At 35.7% G+C, this 27,757-nt stretch overlaps 1 protein-coding gene across 1 annotated transcript in view; it reads right to left on the bottom strand.

Moving 5' to 3' along the window:
• LOC128864945 (MAP/microtubule affinity-regulating kinase 4) overlaps positions 1-26,740 on the bottom strand; it is a 35,388-nt gene extending 8,648 nt beyond the window's left edge. Inside the window, exons 1-3 of the mRNA XM_054104731.1 lie at positions 26,373-26,740; positions 3,498-3,597; positions 2,103-2,214 (exon numbers count right to left, since the gene is read on the bottom strand). Coding sequence (XP_053960706.1) covers positions 2,103-2,158 — 56 coding nt within the window. The 5' untranslated portion in view covers positions 2,159-2,214; positions 3,498-3,597; positions 26,373-26,740. The remainder of the gene's footprint in view (positions 1-2,102; positions 2,215-3,497; positions 3,598-26,372) is intronic.
• Positions 26,741-27,757: the final 1,017 nt, after the last annotated feature.

Here is a 27,757-nt window from a genome sequence, read left to right as displayed (position 1 = left end):
GTATTGCCTTACGGTAATTTGTGCCGTTGCTGCGGTGCTAGAATCGCTGCGTTTGTGCGGGTGACAAACGCTTGGAGTAGTGCCCGTTATTGCCACGGTTTGTGTCCGGCGTTTACCTACACCGGTCGACCCTTCTCCGTTTTTTGTAAATTTTGTCTATTTGTATTCTCTGCAAATGTTGTGAATTTATTTACAATAGATATATAGTCTTTCTCTCTCTATCTCTCACTATCCCTCGGGTCTCTCCCTCTTTCTTTATCTGCCTTGAAAGTTTCACTTCTGTTTTGTGTCCTATGCTACACGCACTTTTTTATGTGTATTTCTTTCAGTATTTTATTTTATCAATATATTATTTTGTTTAATTGTTTATTTATTTTTTTATATTATATTAGTTTAGTTTTTATTTTATTTTACAAATTACAAAATTTTTTTGAGTTATTTTGTTTTGTTTTATATTGTAATTATTTACTTTCCGTATCTTATTTAGTTGTAGATTAGTTTTTTAATTTTTTTTAGTTTTATTTTATTTTATCTTAGGTTTTTAACTTTTTTATTTTATACAAAATCGTCTTTTATATTATTTATTTTTATGTTTTTTTGCTTAATGATTTTTACTTTACTTTTTATTACTATTTTCTGTTTTTTAATCTCACTTGTTTCCCTCATTTAATTAAATTTTTTATTTAATTTCATTTTGTTAATTTTTTAATTTGGATTATTTCATTTTATTTTGTTGACATTTTTATTTTAGTTTATTTCAATTTATTTTATTTAATTCATTTAATATTATTTAGTGAATTTAATTTAATTTTTTTTTCTTTGAATATATTTTAGGTAAATTATTTTATTTAATTTTATTTTAGTTTTTGTCTTGTATTTGATTTAATTTTGGTAATCTTTGATTTTCTCTGAGTTTATTTTTTTTAATGTAATTTAAATGAAAATGTCTTAATTGTTTTATTTTGTTTTATGCTATTACGTTAAGTAGTAGTGCTTTATTTATTTGTTAAGTTTCATTATACTTTACTTTAAATGTTTTTTTTTTTTTTTTGTAATTTTATTTTAGTTTTTCATTTTTTTTTTGTGTAATTTTATTTTGCTTTATTATTTTTATTTTATGTTTTTGTGTTATTTTATTTGGATTTACTTTATTTAATTTTTTTTTTGTTTAAATTTGCTTTGCTATTTGTATTTTCTTTAATTTTATTTATTTCATTTATTTAATTTACCTTAATTTAATTTAATATATGTATATAATTTCTTTGTTGAATATACTGTAGGTATCTTATTTTATTTGAATTTTATTTTACATTATTCCGGCTTTTACTTTATGTATTTTTACTTTCATTTTATTTTATTTTGTGTTATTTAATTTTATCTTATTTAGTTTTGTTTTCATTTAATTATATCAAATAAAGAAAATATATGTATATATGCTAATTCCAATTTATTTTACTTTATTATATATTATTATTATTTTAGGATTTTTTGTGGTTTTGCGTCTTATTTTATTTGATTTTGGTTTATTTCTCTGGTTTATTTCTTTATTTTATTTTTATTTTTATTTTATGTTTATTTGACGTTTTTTTACTTTTATTAATTTTTTGCACATTTTTGTTTTTATTTTTTAATTTTAATTTATGCATTTTTGTTTAATTTATTTGATTTCGTTTTCGCCATTTTTCTTATTTCTCCAAAACACATGTGTATTTAGGTCACCCTGTACTCCTTTTTTGCTTTAAACACATGGATGTATCGAAATACTCCAACACACACACATTATGCAAAATAAGTACCAGTATTGAGTAGGCGAAATGAATATTTTCAGTTATTATTAATTAATTACATCGAATAATCCGTCCGGAAAAGCTTTCCCTGCTACATAACTTCAAATCTGCTTCAAGCATTAAAATTACTCACTGTTCATTCATTCGAAAGGATGACTTTCACTCTTTGTTCATTGATGCCGGAACTTATTACACAGAATATATGCATGTTTGCATGCGTGCGTGTGTGGATGTTTGTAAATACATTCACTTGTGTTCCACTCTTCATAGGCCATTTATATTCCCTGAATTTCCCCTCTTTTACCCGCCCCTTACCTTAATATATTGGGATGATGCACACATTCGAGTGTCGCTATTTCACTGGAGAGCATACGCAGCGCCTTCGCATCCAAACCACCACGGTCAACTACTTTGATGGCCACTTTGTCTGTGAAAAGGAAATGGTAATGAAAGTGATCGAAAATAAGAGAGCGAAAAGTATTGTGAACAAAGTCAAAAGTTAGTAAAGAGGATATTTTTTACAGACTCTCGAACAACAATTGATTGCAGTGGCTTTTTCTTTCACATGAATGCCATTGAAGTTAATGGAAACTTCAATACAAATACGATTCTGTGGATTGCTGTGTATAAATGTGTGTACAAATAGGTTTTCATGTATATAACAGCGCCAGCTGCGTGAAGTCACGATGCAGAGAATACAGAAGGTGGCGCCTCAGGAAACCGCTACTTCATTTTTGGTGAATTTGACAATTGAGTGCCGTCAATACAGGCAAAAAAAAAACAAGTCTTTTTGTGCACTTGTGTACACGTGCAGATGTATGTGTTTACGATTTATTCTATATTCGTTTTGCTTTCTACTCACTTTTGCTCATTCTTCCACTACTTTTTGCTTGTTTAGTTGCAGTATGAACTTTATGACACAGGAGAAGGGGCAATCTTGTATGATATCATTCCTGGTATGAAGCAATAGTTTGAATTGTATTCCAGCAGAGAGTTGTGTTCTGTTGTTAAGAGTAAAAGGCATTGAAGTGAGTAAGTACAGTTATTTCCTATGGAGATATAGGTAGAGTACTATAGCATGCACTCTGTTGAAGATTACAGTGTGGATTGAAATATGGAATGGAACTTTAATTATTTCTCTGAGAGATTGCATTGATGAGATGCCTGTAGAGATGACTCTATTTATTGTTCAAAATGTTTTACCATTTTTTGCCTGTTTCGGCACAAAGCGTACACTTGTTGTGTTTCTGAAAATATACACCATTAAAATCGGCCCAAGAGGGAAGCATTGGGCCGGGTGTGATATTCAAAACTGATATAGGAACCAATAAATTCCATACCTCATAAATTGTAGCTATACGGGAAAGTTAGGAGTTTACGAGTATTTATTCTGCCACGAATTTTCTCTATGCCATAAAAGTAGGTTACTTGGCTCGTGTCTAGCTGGGATATTTCTAAGGCTTCTTCAGCTGTAAAGCATTTTCTTTTTGATAGCTGGAATAATGTCATGCCACAATAGAAAGTAGGTGGGGAGGACAAGATTCTTCCCGCGGCAGACAATAGCAAACCTCCGAGTGTATTTCTGCCATGAAAAAGCTGCTCATAAAAAATCATTGCTCATAAAAAACCATACGCGCCAATTCTTTATTTTTTATTTATTGCTATCACTTGCACGGTATTATTCTTCACAATATTAAGGTAAACACTTACCGCGCGTTAATTGGTGAACAGCTAATTTGACTTTGGAAAAATTTCCACGTCCAATATCGCCACAAAATCTGTAAAGACCGATGCGACGGCCGATGGTTACCTGAAAATAAGCAGATTAAAATATTTTAACGAAAGTTTTGCAGAAAGGGAAAAGTAATTTTAGTGATTAAATGAATTGCTAAATATCCAATACCTTCAACAATTTACGAATAAAATTTTCGCTGAGCGCAAAACCTTTGAGTATAGACAATGTAGCCCAAAATGAAACACCCTATTGAAAGATTTATAATTTCGTTTCCACGACAGTCGGTTCTACGTTACCGAAACGACCCGCATTTATATCCGGCCAAGGACTGTCACTCTAGCAGCATTCCCCGTATGTAAACATGGTAAATATGCTGCTACAACAACAACAACATTTATAATTTCTGCAAATGGCATCGTACGCCAATCATATTTGACATTTGTGAAATGGGCAGCTGTGGTATAAAAACTGACAAACAATGGGTCAACATAAAAGTTTCCATTATTCAAAATCATTTTTTTTTATTTAGTAAAAAAGTTATTCAAAAACGAAATTGGATGATTAATTTTGCGCCAGAGCAGTTTTCCGAATTTTTTCGGTTTTTTTATAGTTTTATTATAAATTACAATCAGAAAAATTGGTGTATTTAATTAAAAAAATATTGATAAATAACACTATGCAACAAAGTGAAAAAAATCGTAAAAAATATATATTAATATTAATTTATTTATAGAAATAACCACATTTTTACAGTTTTGCTTATATAACAAAAACTATTTAGCAGATTTCTACAGTATATATTGAAAGTAAAGGCATAAGCAAGAATTCAAAATTTAATTAAAAATTTTTAAACTAGTTTTGGAGAATTTCAGACGTGGTTTCTACTATAATATCCCACAATTTCCTATAAAAACAAAACTGTGGCCTACAATTAAAAAAATTACTGATTCTTATTTGACAAAAAATCAAAATAATTCTATGAGACTCCAGGGACTCAAATTTTTTAATTTTGTTGCACTGTGTTATAGCATAAAAAAGTAAAATTGTAAAAGTAGAGCAAAAACAGCAAAAGCAATGCACGTTGTTTTCATTTTTAGCTTCTACAAAGTCAGAATCAATAAGGAAAGATTTAGTTTAAAGTAATTCAGAAAAATTTCGAGAATTTAGATATCACTTTTTTTATACATGCGAGCTGGGTAGACGTGTTTTTTTGGGCGCTGCAGTTATTTCCTATTTACTTGTTTTTAGCGAATACGTGTATCTTCGAACACTTATTGAGTATTCAAATTCTGTGGCCGTGAAAATAATTCTGTATGCGTTAAAACAAACTATAGTAGAAAGATTTGCGAATTATAACAAGCAAATATGACGGCAAGAGGAAAAATTACACGCCAAACGGTATCCACTCCGTAAAGCAGCGCGAGCATTCCAACTAAGGCGGAGAAAATAGGGAGCTCGCCACCTCCTATCTGGCTTGAGCGGATAGAGGAACAACTCGAGTTGCAGAAAAGGAGTATCACCGAACGAGTGAAAACTTCTGAAGAGCGAGTAATGCAACGGTTTGGCGAAATAGCGGTTGAGATGGCAAATCTGCCATAAAAATAATGGAATAACGTGTGGGGAAAGCTGAGGCACAAATTCAACTGAATGGTCAACTACAGGGTGAAATCGCGCTACTTGAGACTCAGCTGGATGAGTGCCAAAATCAAGCCGTCTCCACCGATCTCATCATCAACGGCTTGCCGCACATGGATGGTGAGAATATTGCTAATATTTTCGGTAGCCTGTGTCATACTCTCAATATGCCAGCGCCAAAAATTCCCCCCGCCTTTCGACTGCATAAGCAGAGCAACTCCACTGCGTCTGCTGTTATAATTAAATTAGCATCTTCTGCCAATCGCTCAAGATTGTTCAAATCATTGGCTAATTATTGCAAAACCAAAAAGCGGCCACTATTATTCTGCGATGCTGGACTCAAATCAGAAGGCAAATTACACATACACGAATGTCTGACAAAAAGCAATAGCGAACTAATGCGTTTTGCAATGCAACTCAGACCAGAACAAAAAATCATAGCTGCTTTCACTATGCGTGGTTATGTGCATGCCTAGCAGTTAGGGTGGCTAATATTGAGTGCATTCAAAATGCAGTTGCTGCTGCCCCCTAATGCTCTTTTACAGATGCTCAGAATGTTTAATATGTTGTTGTTGTTAATATGTTTATGCTTAAGTTCTACATACTCTCTGTAATAGAAAAAAATAAATTCAGCGGCTCAACTACTACTCTCTGTTCAATACGCTCTGTAAAATATTAAGTGCAGAATAATGCCTGTATGGACTTGTTCGTGTAAGGTGGCGCAAAATTAATCACTCTATCAGCAGCAGTATACAAACAGATAAGCAATGCAGCAAAACGAAGATTTCTATGACTTAAAATCATTTTGTTTATTTAGTAAAAAAGTTATTCAAAAACAAAATTGAAAAATGATTAATTTTGCGTCCCTTGTAGATTTCCGCTATACTAATATCGGAATGTAGGCATTAGTCTTTACTCGCTATACTGTAATCATTGAGTGTAGATAAGCCTGCTATAGTTTTCAATAAAAGAATTTTAATTTTCTAATATTTTTTTATTTTTTTTAATCTTTAACTTAAAATTAAACTTTAAAATGTTAAACAATTCCCTGCAACAATAATTGGGGCTAAAAATGTCAGCAAAAAAGCTCAGACCAGCAGCATTCATTGGTGGTTACTAATAAGCTAGGAGTCACTAATAAGCCACCTATTGTATCTAATTACTCAGTAGATAGAATCAGTTTACTGAATTGTTTTATTAATTGATAATAGCTTATGAGGGTATTGTATCTTAATTGCTGCACGCCAATCTATTTGATAATTTAGAGCACTTTGAGTGCCATCATAGTTTCCAGTGTGGCGGCTACTTATTTATTAACCGCAAACGCAATTTGATTGTTTTATATGCACTAAATAACAACAGTGCTTGTCAAGCTGTGTGCATAAGCAATTCTAACGCCTAAATGTGTACTTTGTCTAAAGGCAAAGGAATAGTGCCACACACGCTGAGAAGGCAGCAAGACATATCAGAAGGCAGGTTTAAGAAATATGCAGGTTTTGTTATTTCCTATCAAAATTTAAGTATTGCAGGCAATGCAGCTGGTCAAAAATTGGCAATGCAGCCAGTAATTCATACAGAAGTTCATTTTTTAGCAATTAATAATTAAGACATTTCCGAGTGCATTTCTGAAATGAAGAATGCAATCATTCGGAGACAGAATATCATTTATGGGAAAGTATCTTAGGCCGTCCTTTTCTTAGTTGTCCTTGTGAATTCCATTCCAGCTCTGCGTGATGTGGCACCACATCAGTGCTCTTTACGTATGGCCCAGCCAACCATACTTTCTCTTGCATTTTCTTTGATTTCTATCTCCATCCGGCATATGCTGAATGTGCTCCCATTCGGTTTTCATTAGAGATTCTTGTGGGCCACCATATTCGTAGGATATGCATGAGGCATCTATTAACGACATCGATTTAACACAAGCATTAAAAACCTGGAACTTTGTGGTTAAGAATACTGAGTTTGACCTCCACCCATCTTTACCCAGTTGCGCAAATACATTTTTGGCCTTTCTGAGGCGTTGTTCAATATCAATTGCAGTTCTTTCGTCAAAGCCGTCATTGCTTCCTAGATATTCAAAGTTCTCTATCTCTTCTAGAACATTAACATTACCCTCTATGCACAGGCTGGTTTCATTGCTAGCATTTACTCTAATTGTCTTTGTCATCGCTCTATTAATGTTCCAGCCGACTTTTCTTGATTATGCACTCAGTTTGCTGATGGCGGTCGGCATATCTGAATGCTTGTTAGCTAGAAGTACAATATCGCTGGAATGCCCTAGTTTTTGATTGAGCTTGCAATTCAAGTCGATTGCGTTCTCATCTAGCACTTCGAGTATTGCATCTGGAACGGTGATGAAAAGCTAAAGCACATCTTTGGCGAACTCCACTATGGAAATCAAAGCTATCGCTTAGCTCGCCGACAAGTAACACTCGGAATTTTATTCCATCATAATTAACATAAGAATGCTCGCGATTTTCGTAGGCATTCCTTAAGCATCCCTTGAGAGCATCGAAAGCTTTTTCGCACAGTGTAAATTTGGTCGACACAAGATTGTCGAGGTCAGAGGACTGCTTGCATACCGGCAATTGAGGTGCTTGATATCCTCTCTAAAATAATTTTGTTAAATATTTTCTCTCTCTTCGTCTTCCTCGAGTCGGCGTTAAAGCATTCAGCAGGTAGTCACCCATTTCCTGCTGCTTCTTAATTTTTCATGGTTGTTAATGCAGACAGTATTTTCTCTTCTGTTGACATAGTTTTGTTTATTCACTGGTTTGGGTTCAATTGTCTCTGAGATACCTTGCGCTATGTTCAAAGTTCTCTCAAAGTTTCTTTTCCATATTTCAATTTGTTCTTCCTTAGTCGTTGTGAACCTGTCGTTTTCACCTTTTACAGGGGAACTGATGAGTTTATATTATTCTTTCATGTCATCTTTTATAGCCGCTGTAAGATCGTGTTCACGCACGACTAACTAAACACATAAATACTTACATATACTTACACATATACCGGTACATACACACATTCATATGTCTCACATGTTAATCACTTTGTTGGCTCATTTAACCAGCAAATGCTTGGACAATTTCATTATAACTCCAATTACCAGTTATTAAGTTAATTCATTTATCAACACATCTACAAAATTTGATAATTAGTAACTTTGCTGCAACTTTGCTGAACTAATTGAATTTTAGCTGCAGCAGATTGCCTGAAATTCAAGCTTAAGTGAGAATTTATGAGTGGTTGTTATGGAAATATATTGCATGTGTGTGTATGTGAATGTGTATGTGTAAGTTGATGTTTCAATAGTATTTAGGTTTGTAACTACTGATTATCATCTACATTTACTGAGCGAAATCCACATATGTGCATGGCTTAGTGGATATCGATCCCGGGACTTTGAAACATTTTCGAATCCGAAAATATCGGGACTAGTCCATTTTAAGGATTATTCACAAGATTATTGAGCATAGGTTTTTAATATCAGATGTAATTAGTTAAATTTTCAATCCACAAGTCCCCCTTTTAACAAAACGAAAACCTTTACGTGCAACGGTGCTAGAGTTTTAAGAGTTGGAAACCATTTTTTTATAAAAAAGCATGTAAAGCGTAAAAATAACAGCCAAAAATTACCGACACGCACAGCAGCTGTGTATATTTACAGCCTTTCCATATTGAATGTAACAAAACCTGGTGTTTTGTTCCAATCTGGTATTCGATTTTGCTCAACTGACGGAAATAAACGGAAATAAAAAATATGGGCAACAAAAATCAAAAAAATGCGTGCCCAAAGGTTGATATCAATATCGACTTGTGACTTAAGTTACTTTTTATATAAGCAGCTGCTGTTGTACGAAATCTATTTGTGCTTGAGGTAGAAAAACTTTATTATAAAATACTGCAGATTTAAATTTCTACCACTATATATTTGTTTGGTGTTTATAAATAAGATTTACATACTGTCTTAAAAAATATAGGAGTTACTAAAGCTTTGTTGTATAATAATAAACTTTAAAATCTTCTTAAAATCCTCCCGGGAGCGCACGAGAATACAAAATAATATCCTGAAAACCTCAGGGTCAGGGAAATCCCGAAAATGTACATCCCTAACACACATGCAACAATGCAAATCTATGCCAATGTCAATGTCACTCATACGCACCACTGTCACCCCAAATGGCACATGTTAAATCGATAGAATGGCGCACGTTCATCTTATTGCCATTAATCTTCAACTGCTGGGAGCTTCAGAGTGTCAAAGAGTTAACACGAGTAGTGAGCTCATGTTTCCTGCATTTGGGCTTATATGCACATATGTACAAATATGTATTAATTATAAAAAATACGCAATTCACATATATGCAAGTTCATACTAGTTCAACGTTGCGATCTCGAATGTTGCCGTTGTTGTTGTAGTAGCATAAATATTCCCCATGCATGTACGGGAATTTTCAGCTTGCTTTAGGATACGTGTTTGGAAGAGTTTCACTCTAATTCAGGAGTGTTTTCCCCGCTGTCAAGGCTATTGATTACCTTAGAAAAAACCTGACGGATATAAAGCTAGGATTGGCGTCGAAGGAACAAACGGACAGTGAATTCTAGTTCAGCAACCTCCAAAACATATGCATCACCTTTTTTTTATATTTTCGGTGAATATTTTGTGTTTGACCTTGAACTGACCTTCAATTTGACCCCACAAAAACAAAAACCAATTGAAAACGAATTTGTACCCACTAACAGACTTTGCTACCCCAAAAGCATAAGAGTATATTACAACTTTTTGAAATTTTTCCTGTGAATATTCTAGGGGTTCCTTAAAAAAAATTAGCTTTCAAGCTCATAGGTAGTTAGGGTATGATTTGTTTGATGTTAATTAAACGAGTTCTACACTGTCATTGACCTGAGCGTATTCGCAGAAACCAATAGAAGGTGAACTATGACTACTAACTGTAGGGCCTCCGAAGCGCTCTGGCCAAAACCGAATCTTAAAAGTTCAAAATATCTGCTTGGATTCAACAGATCAACTACCAGTACAGATACGCAGGTGTTATAACGGGTAACTACACTATTGGCATTCTAGCCAGTAGAATGGGTGTACCTCACATTGTCTTTTGCAGGAGCTGTGAAGATGAGGAAGAAATTGAGTCGGTACAACACCTCCTCTGTGAATGTTCTGCACTTCAAACAAGCCATGCCAAATATATTGGCGATTATTTCTTTGAAGACCTGGGTAAATTGCAAAATGTTACACTGGAGGGATTAGTTACCTTCTTGAAAGGATCTAAGTGGTTGAAGCAGCTTAGTTAGGGAAAACAAATACAGGTATCGCAATGGGCCTTAGGGCCACCGAGTGTTTTGTCTTAAGCAATCAACTTGACTAACCTAACCCAGGGGATGATTTTACCTCTTAAAGGTGGCTGGAAATTTGCGTCCTTGCCGGAATATATTAACATTGATTAGAACTACAATAAAAAATGCCAAATCGAATTTGACTACATTCGAGTTTTTTTTTAGTTTTTCTGTATTTTTCATAAAGATACCTCTATTCAAGGGGTGTGTGTTTTATATTATATTAAAATATATTGAAATTCAGCCTTAAAAAGCTCTACCAAAATCATTTACGAGCATTTTTGCTTGATGAAAGATTGGATTCTGTTGCCATTTTTGAGCAAAATGTGTCAAAGAAAAAATCCCCACTGTGCCACGTGGCAACGTCTCGAATATTGTTTATTATTTCGCTTGAACTTTTTCTCTGAATGATTCAGTTTCCGATAAACTTAAGGTTGTTCAAGCCTTTTTGACACCCTTTTAAATGTTGAGGGTGGTTAAATTCTAAGGGCCGATATTGAATGTGAACGACACCTAAACGTCAACGACACCGAAAAGGTGTACGTCGATAAGCCAGCAACAATTCAATAGCTAAAGGATGAGATAATTCAGTACATTAACGGCATAGAACCGTTATTTGACCGATATTTTGTTTCATACGTAATTGAGCCATACCAGTATCATCATAATAAAGAAAAATGACAATAATTTCTTTAAAAACTTGTATTTTATTCAAAATCAACACCGGCCACCCTTTATAAGAGGTGTAGACAGCTAAGTAATCGCATTTGCAGATAATGTGCCGAAAGACTAGTGATCGACTGAAGTTCGATATTGGCTCCGCCGGTCTTGTTGGATCGAAAAACTTCAGTTTGGATTGGGTTCGGCTGCAGCTAAAATTTTCCGAGCGTCAGAAGAAAATTTTATTATTTTTTTAGTTTTAAGATTTTATGACCTGTTTGCTTCTATATAAACATAAATGAAAGATCATAATTTACAAAACCTCACTAAGTTTAAAATCAGTTTGAAAATAACACTACTGGACTGGTGTTTTTGTGAGGTTGCCCCAATTTTCATTACAGTGCACATTTACATTAAATACTTCTACTTTTGCGCACAAATTGTAGTTGTATTGTGGGTGCACTGAATTTATATTTCGCATTTCGAAATCATTGGTACTTGCAATCTACCTTCCGAAGGCTGTCAATAAAGCAGGTGTTACCACCTTCAGCATACTGTTTTCCTTTGATTGTTATTGCTTATTGCCACATTCCCTTTTCAACCATATTTTGTGGAATATTCGTTGCTTGTAGCTATTACGTCGCTTTTCTTTGTTCTGTGTGTAGTCACTAGTTGCCTGTGGCCTTAATTGCTTTAGTCGCCATTTTTCGTGTATTGAGTTTCACTTGCAGTAAAGGTAAGTCGTGCCTGCAAGCAGAAATACCATCAGGTGTGCCAGACGAGTGTTATGTCAAACAAGCAAGTGGTCATCTGGAAATATTTCGTCTTTCATGCAATTTGCTGTTGTTGGCTGTATGAGACCAGGTACGTCGAATGGCGATACAACAATATTTGCGTTAGTAGGTGGGCATTGCAGGTGATGGAAAACCACCGACTACGATTTCGCATTGGCAAAGCTTCTCATAAAAAACATCTGCCATTTGGAATGGGCATAAAACTGAAGGTCCCTCCATTTGTAGAACAACATCAAGATGCACAGCCGAAGCTCGGTAAAACAACTCATAACTGATATGCCTGTTTTACATATAATTAAAAATATAAGGAAATATATACATATGTACATATATCAATCAATTCGTAAGTTCAAAGTAACTACAACTTTTCAAATAGCAAAGCGGAATGCCTGAATGAATACACACAGAGTGAGTGCTTTAAGTGCCGCAATGATCAAAATATGAATACATTTGAGACAGCCATTTCCCATGGCACTCACATAATCTTTACTTCTCTTTATTCCTAGGGGCACGTATTCTACTATAAACGTATACCTGTGCATGTGTTTGTTTATTGCTGTAGGTGCTTTAGCTAAAATTCGTAGTCCTTACGTTTCAGCGCTCTGCGTTCATTAACAAGCAACTTGCCTTGCCGCTTTATTGGCGTTTCGGAGAATTTCCGAACATTTTTGTTATAGCACCGCACACAGCCTTGGCTTAAAGTATAAAAGCCAGGAATAGTTGATTGCTGTTATAGCTCTGTTAAGGGCATTCATGTGTTTGATGTAAAGCGTGCGCGCACACCGGCAGCCTTGGTGTGGAGCGGCCAGCAGGAAAAATAAGTTGCAATGTATTATTATTTATGGTTGGAGAGTTTTTTTTTTAATTCGTTAGAAGGTGGCTTAGTTGGACTTGTGCATACTGGAGGACATCGTACACACTTTTTTGTCTCTATTATTGGTTATTACCTAAGTATAAGCCATGCTTTGGGTGAATATTTCAACCTTCAGGCCAATGAGACGAATTTTTTAAAGTAGTTTATTAAAAAGAGAAATAAGCAAGAAATCTTCGTAGAAAATAAGTGTTTTGTTAGCGTTGCCACCTAATTTTTAAGGCACAAATGGATATTTATTACGAGATTTACTTTAAAACTATTACACGAATACAAAAAAAAGTATTTACAAAAACTTGAATGCAAAATTTTAAGCCATTGCCACTCAATTTTTATTTGAAAGACAAGAGCTTAGGACATATTTGAAATATGTACTCGTATTAAATAAAATATGAGTATTAGATAAAATGTGCTTAAAAAAAATGTGTAAAAAAGACACTTTCGGGAGTCGTTGCCATCTAACCTTTAACCCTCCATTGGGCAGCCGGCCAGACTGACTTTTTCGATCTTCGAAGTGAATTTAACATTTTGTATTATAGCTAACGACTTGAGCTTGCAGATATCTTCCTAATTTTTTTCCCCCATTTATGGATATAACCATTTAAAACGGACAGGGCGAAAAAAGACCAGACCCGGGTGCCCAACCGAAGGTTTTGAAAAAGGTGTCCAATGGAGGCTTGATGGAAAAATTTAAATTAATGAAGAAATCTACCTAAAACAATATGACTTTGATAAAAGACTAAAGATATTTAAGAAAGCTTTTATAAAAACTAAATTGATAGCGTTGCCACCTAATATTTATTGAAATAATAGGTGCATACTGCATATTAGAAATGAATACCATGATACTCACCAGACGAAAGGTGTTTAAAAGCAGTTTGTAAAAAAAAACATTTTTAGGTCGAAGGGCGTTGCCACCTAGTTTTTAGCGAAAAAAAATTATTAACAAATTCACTTTAAAATTATTATATGGGTACCAAATGAAAGGTATTCACTTAAATAAAAAAAATCGTAAGCATTGCCACCTAATTGTTATTGTAAAGAAAAAAATGAAGAACTTAGAATTTGAAATAAATACTAAGATTTGGATACTAAGCGAAAGGCATTGAGAAAAAGTTTTTAAAGAAAAAAACAGATTTTTGGGGATCGTTGCCATCTAATATTTAATAGAAAAATAAAAATTTACTTAGAAGTCGACTTAAGTATTAAGATGTGAATGGCAAACGAAATTATTCAACAAAGCTGTTATATAGCGCTGCCACTTAATTTTGAATGAAATAATAAGAGCTTGCCACACATTCGATTTTAAGACCAAGATGTACATAACTACTAGACAAAGGTGTTTAAAACCCGTTATTGAAAAAACAATTTTTCTTAAGGGGGTTGCCACCTAGTTTTTAACGATAAAAATGTGTTATAATATTCACTTTCAAACTATTATATAAATACCAAATGAAAAGTATTTACTTAAATGCAAAAAACGAAAAATTTTCGAAAGCATTGTTATTACAAAAAAAAAAAAAAAACTAGGAAATTTGCATTTGAAATAAATACTAAGATTTCGGTATCAGGCGAAAGATATTTAAGACAAGTTTACAAAAAATTTTTTTAGTGGCGTTGCCATATAATATTTTGTAGAAAAATAGAACTTAGCTGAAAAATTCATAATTGATAAAAAGTTCAATACGTTGTAGTTAAAACAAAGTTGCAAAAGCTATTATACAAAAAAAATTACAACGTTGCCACTTAGTCTCTATTTTAAATTTTTGCATGGCACCACCACCTGTCTAAAGCAAAAATGGCACTTGAACTATTTAATAAGTAGTAGCAATCCCACAAAAGATTATTATGAAAATTTTAAAATACTCTATATTTTTCTGTGTTGTTACCAGGAAGTGCAAGGTCCCGCCTAAGCTAGGCAACAACGAACTATCATACTTCTCAAAGATCATGCGAGGTAGCTCGAAGTAATACTAGACAGTAAATTGGGTGAAGAAGGCCAGTAATGCGCAGTACACATGTAAAAGAATGCGGGGCGTTACTCTCTCTGATGCATTGGTGCTACACGGCAGTAGTTAGACCGATATTGCTGTTTGGGGACCTAGTATGGTGGACTGCGACAAGAAAACTAACATACTTATTGTCAGTGGGAAGGATTCAGCGACTCGCTGATCTGTGCATAACAGGAGCGATGAAAATAGCATCAACGGCGGCGCTGGAAATGATACTCAGCATGCCACCTATTGATCTTATGGCGGAAAACCTGGCAGCGAAATCCGCGAGGAGATTAGTGGCTGCTGGAATATTCACTTGTAGAACCTTCGGACACAGCTAAATAGGAAAATGGAGTTCAGGTTGCACATACTACATGACTCCGTACTTTAATTGGGAGAGAAGGTTTCGTACTACAATTGAAGAGGAGGGATGACATAAAGGCATGAAGCCTGGCCATATAACTTTTCACATCTATACAGACGGCTCTAAAACATTAAACGGAGTGGGAGCGGGCATTTACTGCTTAAAACTAGGGATAAGGCAGCCTATCAAGCTGCCAGACCACAGCAGTATTTTCCAAGTGGAAGTTTTTGCTGTGGGGAAAGCCGCAGAGCTAGCCTATACAAGAGCAAGAAATAACTCAACAATTAATATATTCGTAGACAGTCAAGCAGCAATAAAAGCAATAAGCTCATATTTTATTAAGTCCAAAAATGTTCAACAAAGCGCGGAGGCCATAGAAAGCCTAGCGGCAAACAGTAGGCTGCATATCTATTGGATACGAAATAGTAGATGAGATAGCAAAAACTATTGTTAAACTACCATTTGAACAAGAGAACGACATACCAAAACCGCTTAATACCATATACAACGAAATGAACGACTACATGAAAAAACTAGTGGAAGCTAGGTAGACCACATGCAAAACAGCAAAAGTTATGTGTAGAACTAATGACAAAAAACTGACTCAATTCGTAATTACGTCTTCGCGAAAGGACTGCAGCACTATTATAGGTATGCTAACAGGTCACAATCTATTGGCTGCACATGCGTACAAGATAGGGATTGCTAACACAGGCAAATGCAGGAAATGCAGAGAGGATGTTGAGGAAACTTTAGAACACATTCTGTGCGTCTGTCCGGCATTATTAAAAACGCGCTCAAAATGCCTGGGAGCCCCACTGATTGAAGGTCTGGAGGATGTCTCAAAACCGGATCTCCCAACTCTGCTTAGATTAGCCAAAAGCGCTGACATCCTACATGATGTCTACTTTCAGTATTCATAGAGGTCGGTCTCCATCTGGTATCGCTAGGGACCAAAAGGTCGATGCGTGGCTTATTACCAACCAGGCTAACCTAAGCTGAAGTCACAGGGGGAGTTCCACAAGGATCGGTTTGGGGCCAACTCTTTGGAATATTATGTTTGACGGGGTTCTGAAATTAAAACTTCCAGCAAAAACAACAATCGTAGGTTATGCGGTCGACATTGCGCTAGTTGTGGTTGACAAGCGACTGGATCATCTGGAAGCAAAATGCAATGATGCGGCAACGAGAGTACAGCGTTGGCTCAGCAATGCAGGTTTAAAGCTGGCAGCCCAAAAAATGGAGGCAGTGCTGATAAGTGCTCGGAAGAAAGAGCCGACCATGAAACTCTCAGTTGGTGGACACGAGATACTCTCAATGGAGGCAATAAAATATCTAGGTGTAATGATCGACACGAGATTGAGCTTTAAGCAACATCTAGCAGCAGTTAATAACAAAGCAGCGGCGGTAATGGGCGCTCTCACAAAAATACTACCGAATATAGGTGGTCCACAAAGGGAAAGAAGGAAATTGTTATCAACAGTCGTGTACTCAATCATACTCTACGCGGCACCGGTATGGGCAGAAGCAAAGAACATTCACATGCGTGAAGTGGTGCGCACACACAGGCGGAGTGCATTACGGGTTTCATGTGCATATAGAACGGTATCAGACGATGCAATATGTGTTGTAGCCGGAAAGTTTCCAGTTGATATTCACTCACAATAATATCAGACAGAAGACAAGACGATAGTTCGTAAAGACTGCGCTATCGCAAATTTTCCGATGTTCCATTTCCTCCAAAACCACGTGTGAAAACAGTGGGGGGAGTGGACACCATCGCTGATGTAAGATCTCCATACGTGCACAAGAAAAGGACCTGGACGCAGGTACCTGGTTGTGTCAATAGACATAAACGCGTCTCCACCTTGATGAAATGTTTATAGCGGTCCCAGGGTGGAAATCAGCCGACGAGGAGGAATGTTATAGTGTTAGTGGGAGCATGCCCCACATACCACTGGTGCGACGGCACCTTTGATGATGTTTCTGACATTTTGATTTTAACCTCCTACCACCTTTTTGGTGGTGTAACGGCACACATTTAAGAGGTTGAATACTAAATTTATGCCATGTCAAAAGTATCTAAGCTTTTGTCTTTAGACTTTGTCGTCAATTCTTCTAAAAATTCGTTCATTTATTGATTTTTCACTGGTTCCCTGTACGTATTTGAATATAACTCGAAAAGTTTTGGGAATCCAATTTATACTTGCAGTGATTACTGCATATTTTCTAAGCTATTAATAATAAAAATTAAGAAAAATATCTGAGGGGGCCACAAAAAAAAAAAAAAAAAAAAAATGACAGCTACTAATGACCAAAATAAGAAAGAACAAAGAAATACAAAACATAACAAAAAAGGCTTTCCCAAAAATATTAACCAAAAACATGAAATTTTTTCTCCAATAATTTTTTTAAATATATTTTGTACTGAAAAATTAAAAAAAAAAATATATGAAAATTTAAAAAGGAACCGAAAAATAACCTTTTCAAAAAACTCTATACCAAAATTTGTGAATCCAAGAAATAATTCTCTAAATAATAAAGTTTTGTTTCCAAATTTTTTTTATCAATTTTTAAAGTTGACCACTTACAACTACAAATATACTAATTTTTAGGAAAATTTACGACAATGTCCAAAATATTTAAATCCCTTGACATGGATTCGCTTGCTAGAACAAAAATATTACTGAAGCAACTATTTCATCGAGAATTGATTTTTATTTATTAAAACAAAATCATTTATAGGTCTCTCATCATCTCATTGCGCGGCGCAGAAGCTTGGACGGCAACATCCGATGAGACGTCCTTTGCAGTATTTGAGGGAAAGATTCTGGGGAGATTTTTGTACCTTTGCACGTTGGCGACGGCGAGTATCATAGGTGATAGAACACTGCGACGTATAAGCTTTACGACGACATAGACATAATGTCCGAATGGATACAAACGCTATGGCTCTTAAAGTAATCGATGCCGTACCAGCTGCTGGTAGCAGAGAAAGAGGAAGGCCTCCTTTGCGTTGGAAAGATCAGGTGGAGAAGGGCTTGGCTTCACTTGGTGTATCCAACTGGCGCCGGTTATTACGAGAAAGTAACGGCTAGCTTTGATAAACTTGGGAAAATCGCTTGTCGCGGCAATCAAGAAGAATAAGAATCAAAAGTTTGCTATGATTTTATATTCCATTGTCACATTGGGTAGCTGAATAGGGTACTAATAAATTAAAACCACCTAAAATCCTTTTTACCTACACGGGGCTTTTGTTCAAGTATGCATAAAAAATTATTCCTTAAAGCTTCAATTTCCTAGTGGGAAACCAGCGATGAGCAGATGAGCACCGGTCTATGCTTCTACGTACATGGTTATACACTTGAGCTTTAGTTTGTACTCTGGTGGTATGTAAATTAGAGTTCCTTTGCAATGAATATTCATAGCATCTACCAAATTGGCAGATTACCAATATAACCACACCGATGTGCTCACGACCTCTTGGCCTTGTGTAATTTTCAGCAGATCGATTTAGCTTTTGGAAGCTCAATCATGTAAGTACACATCGAAAGCTGTTTGGTATTGAGATCAATCAATTTAGTTTGCTGATTACCTGCTTGTGGAAATAATGACTTATTCGGGTTTTCTGTTTATCTATTTTGGATATAATAAACATTTTTTGCAGTTAAAGAGCAATTAGGTTAATGCTAAACAACAGCTCGGGTTTTCATTTAAGAAAATACAATATACCATAATAATATAAATAGAATATAAGAGGTGCACTGTCGATTTGCATGCACACGAATTCTTTACAAATTGGCTCAAATAACATATTTTTGTCTTCTGCTTTATTTTTGCCGCCGATTGCCGCAATTGGATTTTTGGTGTACTACAAATAAATAATCTAAGCATTTGCTTGAATATTTTCTATTTTTTCCACACAGTGCACCCTTTAACTAAGCAAGCCCTACAAGTTCATAGGTATGCACGCTACAAGTCCAAGTTCAATGTTGCATATGCACGAGCAAAGGGCGTGAGCGATTAGGCCGGCAACACTTTTCGTGGCGGCCGTCGCCATTACGGATCATTACCTATGTACACAAGTTCCGTCTATTAAGTTCATAAACCTTTTTTCCGCAGGTCCATGTAGGTGTGTGCTTTGTAAACACATTTGGTTATTGCCCTGGTAAAAGCGAATAGGCGCCACAAAATGTAATAGCGGCAATAGAAATTGCGCAAACGGGCAAGAAATGTTTCTGCATGCGCTGCTGTGAAAGAATTAAGGGTGTGGAAATAAAAAACCGGTGGTTGTGGTTTCATAATAAGTTTATGCAAGATTATCGTTGTTTACCAGATTATCTCTTTAGTCCCCTTGTATGTAAATAAATACATAGAATAGGTGGACGATATTGGTTCTGTGGAAATATTCGGAAATTTTATAAAATATCCCTTGACGATAACTTTCTATGTACCGACGATAACTCTGTATAAGCGATTATTTTTGCAATGCTAAACAACAAGTGAAGGAGGAAAAAAAATATTAAAAAACAAAATAAAAAAATTCCTAAAATTGGTAAAACACCAATACTCCTTATACTAAAATTTTAGGACCGCCATTTCCGTTTATTAGATATACAAAAGAATTAACGATTCTGAAAGGAGTAGGGAATGCAGTAGAATATTATAACCAACTTTAAAAACTTTGCCTATCTATTTAAGGGGTAACACCACTGTAGAAATTTCAAAAAATTGATTTTTTTTTTTATAAGCTTAAAAAATTCTTTGAACCTTTTAAAATACAGAACAAAAAGTTTTATACGTTACCGAAGTTTATTTCATAAATATTTTAAGCTTTTAACCAAGCGTTAGTGACTGCTACCTAACGACTTCTCCAAATTTCCAAACTTTAAACGCGTTTTTCTCAAAACACGTTTTCTGAAATTGGCACGGAGCATAACTCAAACAATTTTAAATATTTTTAATCAGGTTTTTCACTACGTCTGTATAATAACCTTCTTAAGAGAAGAGCGTAGGGGATTTTCGATAGATTAATTTAAACGATTGTTATAATTATTTAAGTGCCGTTTTTTTAGTCCAAAATAGAGTTTTTTCCTTCAAATGCTTGCTAATTCCACAAAAATAAATATTTTTTAAATCCCTTACGTGTTTCTCTAGCTATTCTTATCTAGATTAAGAAAAGAAAATGTTTCTTTGTTCCAGATTAAAATTTGCACCCTCTGTGCTGCGTGTCGCGGAGCTCCTTCAAGAGAAACCACAGTACAAAAATGTCTCCAATGCCGCCATTTTGTAAAATTTTTCGATCAAACTTTGTAGTTTTGTATTTTAGTATATAAGTAATAACGTCCAAAATCAGAGTGATTGTTTTCCCTTTCCTTCTATACAAAAAAATTCTTTAAAAATCGTGTTTATTTTACGCGTATACAGTGGTGTTACCCCTTAAACACTGAATGATGAACTGAATTTCGAAAAGACTATTGATGCTTTCCATTTCAATTCAACCGGGCTATTCGGGTCATGTTCTTCGATTTCGATGTAACTTAAATATGTTGCTCTAAAAAATTTTCAACTACTTTTTTGCAATTGTTTCTACATAAAGTCGCTTGTGTAAGTAATTACGATCATTTTGAACCCAGAATTATTAAAATCGGTTCATTTTTGACTAAGTTATGGACATTTAAAAAAAAATTTTTCTTATATAATTAAAAAAAATCGAGTTTGAGGCGAAAAACAAAATTGCCGATAACTCTTGAAAAAAATTTTTTTCGGGCGAACAAAAAAATACGTGTCTCATTATTTCGACCAGAGAGCAACATATTTAAGTTACATCGAAATCGAAGAACATGACCCGAATAGCCCGGTTGAATTGAAATGGAAAGCATCTATTACAGGCAGGGAGAGAGGCAGGTTAAAGTACAAAAAAGTGCCAAGTAGCGCTTTCGATGACATTTTTATAAACATGCTATTTAGCTCGTAGGTTGGTTGGTTGAAGGAGGCATCCTTGCCTCCTATAGGGCAAGGAGTTCGCAGAAGAAGTGGAATATAGTTTCCTTTTGATCAGGTTGATCACAACTATGGCAGTATATATTGCAAGGGATACCCATTTTGGTTGCCTGCTTTCCTATGGACCGGAAGCCAGTTATCACTGCGTGAGTCTGCAGACATCCCTTCGTTTCAAATTTGTCAATATTGACGTTTGCTTGTGGTTTTAGGTGGTCTATAACGTTCTGTTGACCTTACAATTCGCAATTCGTAGATATTTTGAGGAAATTGCATTATTGATTGCATCCAGTGGTGTGAATATCGATTATCCGCAGAGCCACTACTTGCCAGTTCATCCACTTTTGCGTTTACTTCAATGTTCGGATTTCCGAGGCATCTCAGTTTAAAGTAAAGTTATGGTTTTCACGCAAGTTGGTAAGGCTACTTCTGCTTTGTTCCACTAGTTTAGAGGTTGTTGTAGTCTAATCCAGTGCCTGGATTGCATTTTCGCTATCCGTAAGGATAACGATATTGCTTTTAAAAGAGAAGCCTGCGTTTAGTATGCTACAAGTTTCTCTGGAATACACTGCTAATATTAGGAAGACGCACAGATTTTCCAGATCTTAATCTATGAGTGTATGAAAATATATACCTGCTCTACCCCCACAATCCATTTTAGAGCTATCTGTATAGACTGTAGGGTTGAAGTTTAGTATCATAAAAGTCCCCTACTCCATTCCTCCCGAGATGGAAAGTAGGTGGCAAAATTACTGTTGAATGTCACCGTTGGGATGATGTAATCAGTCGTCCCCGATTTGAACTGAGTTTGTCGCAATAAAAGACTGGCATGACCAAAAGTTTCTTATTTCCAGCGACCTACTTCATTTAACCTAAATCCATGAGTGCATTGCCATCTTCTTGATATGAAGGTCTACCGGAAAAACATGTGTCAGTGCAGTAAGGGCCTCCCTAGAACACGGTATAATTACACCGACCGGTATTGAACAGTCTGATATTTGTATTCTGTTTGATTTTGTAATCCCTCCCAAGAGCTCTCCACCAAACTATCGATCCGTATGATAAAATTGGTCGCATAACTGCTTTATACAACCATAAAATATACTTAAATTGAATACCACATCTTTTTCCAAGCATACGTTTGCAGGCACACAGAGCAATTTCTGGTTTCCTTATCCGTTCTTCGATGTGCCGTGAGTGGAGTGCACATAAGGATAACTTTAGTTCTGGTGGGTCCGATATATCAAATGTGCCAGAATGAGAAGTAAAAGGTTGTCATAGGGATCGAAATGATTCATTAAGTTCGCAAATTTTTCTTCTTGGCGGAAAGTGGATTGATAACCGAAAGAAATAGGCTGGAAATCATTCTGTGGGATGCCTTAATCTTTGCTCGACGAGAGCAGACATCTTCTGCAGAAATCAATCTGAAGCAATCCCAAGTCTCACCACATAGACACCTGTCAGGATGCCCATCAAATTCCAGATCTGCGGTATTTCTAGCCTTAAAAGTTGTCTCGAGATCCCCCGAACTACCCATGTCCAGAAGGATCTCGCAACTTTGCACGTTTGCGCACTAGCCCAAGACCGCAGGTTCTCCGGGAAACCCCAATCCGATGTCGAAAAATGCTATTTATGATGAATTTTGGTTATTTTTAGAGTATATACAATATTATATTTGATTTGGTGGCCGCCGTAGCCGAATGGGTTGGTGCGTGATTACCATTCGGAATTCACAGAGAGGTCGTTGGTTCGAATCTCGGTGAAAGGAAAATTAATAAAAACATTTTTCTAATAGCGGTCGCCTCTCGGCAGCCAATGGCAAACCTCCGAGTATATTTCTGCCATGAAAAAACTCCTCATAAAAATATTTGCCGTTCGGAGTCGGCAGGAAACTGTAGGTCCCTCCATTTGTGGAACAACACCAAGACGCACATCACAAATAGGAGGAGGAACTCGGCCAAACACCTAACAGAAGTGTACGCGTCAATTATTTATTTTATTATTATTATATTTGATGATGACTTTCATAACAGCAGATATCCCATTCCGGGAAAAAAATTATTTGATCTCTTTGCCACAGAAAAATTCTCTAGTTGGATGCACTAAAGGAAGAACATTCTGGCCACGGGTAGCAAGCGTCAAGTATATAGTGGCTTGTTTGAATAAAGAAGCGGGTTGAAATCTTGCAAGCAAGATTATGTGGTGTAACAGTCGATAGCTTTCGCGTTTTGACTAGAGTGTACCTAGTGGGACCTAAGAATGAATGGACCTTTGATTTCTTTTACAACATGTCCGTTGCAAATAATCCAGCCATTATTTCTCAATTGACTATTCATTTGGCTATGGAATAATTTTTCAACAAACCAGTTACTATCCCTGGGAATACAGGGTTGCCCATATTCGACGGACCCATCTGGTAACCCTGTATCTTTTGACAGAGACGTCAGATGAATTAATGACATACCGCGTTGGAAGCGTCAGTCCAAGCAGATTTTTACCATGGAACAGTACACGCCACCCAAGCGCTCCCAAATTGTTGAAATTTACATTCAACAAAAGAAGTCAAAAGAAGAAGAAGAAGAACAAAATCATCACGCCCGATGAGGCTCATTTCTTATTGAATGGGACGGTAAACAAGCAAAATTGCCATATTTACGCCATTGAAAATCCTCACGAAATTCAAGAGGTACTTCTTTACGACAAAAAAGTGACCGTTTGGTGCGGCGTTAGTGCGAGAGAAGATGGTCAAGCTATTACCGTCAATCAGGAGCGTTATCGTGATATGATAACCACTTTTGTGATGCCAATTATTCGTTGAAAGTGTTTGAGGCAGTTCTAGTTTCAACAAGACGGCGCTCCACCACACAGAGCTCGCACCACAATCTGTTTTTTGAAGAAATCTTTTAATCGTCGTTTGATGTCGAAAAATGGTGATTTTGACTGGCCACCGCGTTCGACCGATTTAACGCCACCTGACTTCTTCTTGTGGGTATATTTAAAATCAAAGGTTTATATTAATAAGCCAAAGACCATAGAAGAGCTCAAGAACAACATCCGTGAGGAAATAGCTGCTATTCCACCCGAAATGTTAGCTAAAACTCTGGAAAATGCTGCAAAACGGGCACAATACGCCGTACAGGCTCAAGGCGGCCATTTGAGAGATATCATATTCAAAAAGTAATGTCAACAAATCTACTTGAACCAAATAAAATGATTATTATCGTCAACATCAAAAAATTGAGTTTTTTTTTTATTTAAAAAAAAAAACACATGGGTCCGTCGAATAAGGGCAACCCTGTCCTGTCGTCAACCAACCAACCGGAGCCGAAACACTTACAATGAAGAGAGATTGTCGCCTTTGCCTACAATGAGGCGAAAAACTTCGCCGTAAAATTTTTATTTTTTTTATTGTATTGTGTGCAATAATCCAGTATGTCGACATTTTACCATAAATTTCATTGTAATCAACTTTTGTTCTTCAAAGTAAAGAACAAAACAAAAAAATCCTTTTTTTTCACAAATCAATATATTTTCAGCGACTATTTTTGCTTCTGTAGGTAGCTCAATGAAAAAGGTAAGAAATTAAAAATAAATGCTTGCAATACTTAAAAATTAATTATAATTGTGGCGCATTTGCGACTTAATCCCATATAAATGCCAGACCCGAGGTGCCACACGAAAATGTAACTTCTCAAAATTTTTTTTCTCAACCTATTCGAGGATCCTTTTTAAAAGGTTATATATTAATAAATCGATTGAAAATTAAATTTTGAGAAAGCTACCTGGCAGCTCCAATCATTAGCTATAATAGAGATATGTCAAATTCACGGCCAAAGTCGAAAAGGTCTGTCCAGGCTCGAGTGCCCAATGAAGTGTTCCAGATAAGTAAATCGTTTCATCACTTTCTTCCTATTCTTCTCCTTTTCCTTCCTATTCTTCCCTTTTAGTTTACTTTGCCACAAATTATGAATTTCTGGTTTTCACCATGCGAAAGAGCATTTCAAACTCCATCCGAATTGACAAAAAAGTTAAAAATGATTTTTTGATGCCTAAGCCACCTTTCCATAGACCAGGCGAAATATTTGGGAAAATATGAATTGATTGCTTTGCTAGCATTAATTTCACATTTAAGCCACAAAAAACTGACTAATAGCTACAAAACTGATTAATGGCTCTACCCTTTGTAGCCGTCCCAAATCTTTGCCTGTTTATCATCTCTCTTTTTATTCCAATCTAATTAAATTTCACTTGACTTAGGAAATAAATTATTTACAAGGATTGATGCAGACTTAAGGGGTAACACCACTGTACACGCGTAAAATAAACACGATTTTTAAAGAATTTTTTTGTATAGAAGGAAAGGGAAAACAATCACTCTGATTTTGGAAGTTATTACTTATATACTAAAATACAAATTTGTTGATTTGTTTGATCGAAAAATTTTACAAAATGGTGGCATTGGAAACATTTTTGTAATGTGGTTTCTCTTGAAGGAGCTCCGCGGCACGCAGCACAGAGGGTGCAAATTTTAATCTGGAACAAAGAAACATTTTTTCTCTTAATCTAAATAAAAATAGCTAGAGAAACACGTAAGGGATTTAAAAAATATTTATTTTTGTGGAATTAGCAAGCATTTGAAGGAAAAAACTCTATTTTGGATTAAAAAAACGGCACTTAAATAATTATAACAATCGTTTAAATTAATCTATCGAAAATCCCCTACGCTCTTCTCTTAAGACGTAGTGAAAAACCTGATTAAAAATATTAAAAATTGTTTGAGTTATGCTCCGTGCCAATTTCAGAAAACGTGTTTTGAGAAAAACGCGTTTAAAATTTGGAAATTTGGAGAAGTCGTTAGGTAGCAGTCACTAACGCTTGGTAAAAAGCTCTAAATATTTATGAAATAAACTTCGGTAACGTATAAAACTTTTTGTTCTGTATTTTAAAAGGTTCAAAGAATTTTTTAAGCTTATAAAAAAAATTCAATTTTTTGAAATTTCTACAGTGGTGTTACCCCTTAAATTGAAAATTGCTTTGCCACACCTGATGGTTCACAAAGCATAAAACCTCACCCACTGGCGCACTTCAAATTCAAATTTATCCCAAATTTACTTATCCTACTTCCGTTAACAATTTCTTCTGCTCATTCCCACCCATTTATGGCGCTTAATAATTACCTCGTGTCCGCATCTTGGATCGCACTGCAGCGCTTTCGTTAGCCTTTGGTAGGGCGGTGTGGCGGGTGGACAAGGCGGCGGCACTAGCACTGACTCCTGATAATCACCGGTGGTATCCACGACTGCTGTTTTCTTGATGGCACCTTTTACACCAAAATACACAATATCAATACAAAAACCAAGATACCGTCTAACGGAATGCGTTGAGCGAGAAGAAAAAACTCTTCTAAGCGGATAAGCGCGCAGCAGACAAAGAATAACAAGTTGGCTTTTTTTGTTGTTGGCAAGGAAGGTCGCCTGTGTGTCTATGCGCTTCGGACGTTGATGTAAATTGCTTGTTGACTTCCTTAATGTTGTTGCTAAGTATCGCTACAATGGTATTTTTTTATTACAGGCGTTCTTGCATTACTTTGTAGTTGTTTGGCTGCTATTTGTTTTTTTGTTTTGTTTTGTTTTTTTTGTTTTTGTGTTGCCACTGTTGACTGTTGTTGTTGACTTAGAATAATTTGGCGATTTTTATTTGACAATTTCGCCGCATTCCTTTTCACTGACAGTTTTGTCGTTGGACTGGTTGACGTTCTACGGCTAGCGGTTAATTTCAATTTGGCTCAATGTCTTTCGTACGACAAACAATTTTCTGCGGGGAGTCCTTTGACGTTTTCGACAAGTCATTACTACAGCTCAGCGAGCTCTTTGCTTTTTACGGTTGGTCGTTTACTTTGTGAGTTGGACGCTGGTAAAAGACCAAGTTTCTTGCATGGCTGAGGCGCTGCTCCGTTTTCAGATACATATCCTCTACACCCATACACTTTTGGTGTGAAAAGTTATATGTGGTTCTTCTTTACTTCACTTCTGATGAACTGAAAAGAAATAAGAAAAATCAATTAAAAATACGTCGATTGAATTCTAGCATATAATTGAGTGTTTGATGCAAATAATTTAATTTTATATACTAGCTAAGCTTCACGAAGAAGAAGAAGCTATGTTGGTAATTGGATTGTAAATGACACCGAGCTCCTCCTCCTATTTGTGATGTGCGTCTTGATGTTGTTCCACAAATGGAGGGGCCTACAGCTTTAAGCCGACTCCGAACGGCAGATATTTTTTATGGGGAGCTTTTTCGTGGCAGAAATACGCTCGGAGGTTTGCCATTGTCTGCCGAGGAGCGACAGCTATAAGATATTTTATTTTTTCTTTATTTTGGTGTTTTTCTGAGATTCCCACCAACCCACTCGGCTACGGCGGCCGCGTTTTTGCTTTTTTTTAATATTTGGAAAACAATTTAATTTGTTTGTTTAAGGTTTTGAGAAAAACGATATTTTTTTTGGTTAAACATTTTTGGGAATTTTTTTTTTTCATTTGGTAAGATATGTGCGCTTACTTTT

Source organism: Anastrepha ludens, chromosome 5, assembly GCF_028408465.1.
Source record: "Anastrepha ludens isolate Willacy chromosome 5, idAnaLude1.1, whole genome shotgun sequence".
Classification (NCBI taxonomy): Eukaryota; Metazoa; Arthropoda; class Insecta; order Diptera; family Tephritidae; genus Anastrepha; species Anastrepha ludens.
Note: the sequence above shows the minus strand (reverse complement) of the source record. Positions and strands in the feature narration are given on the sequence as shown.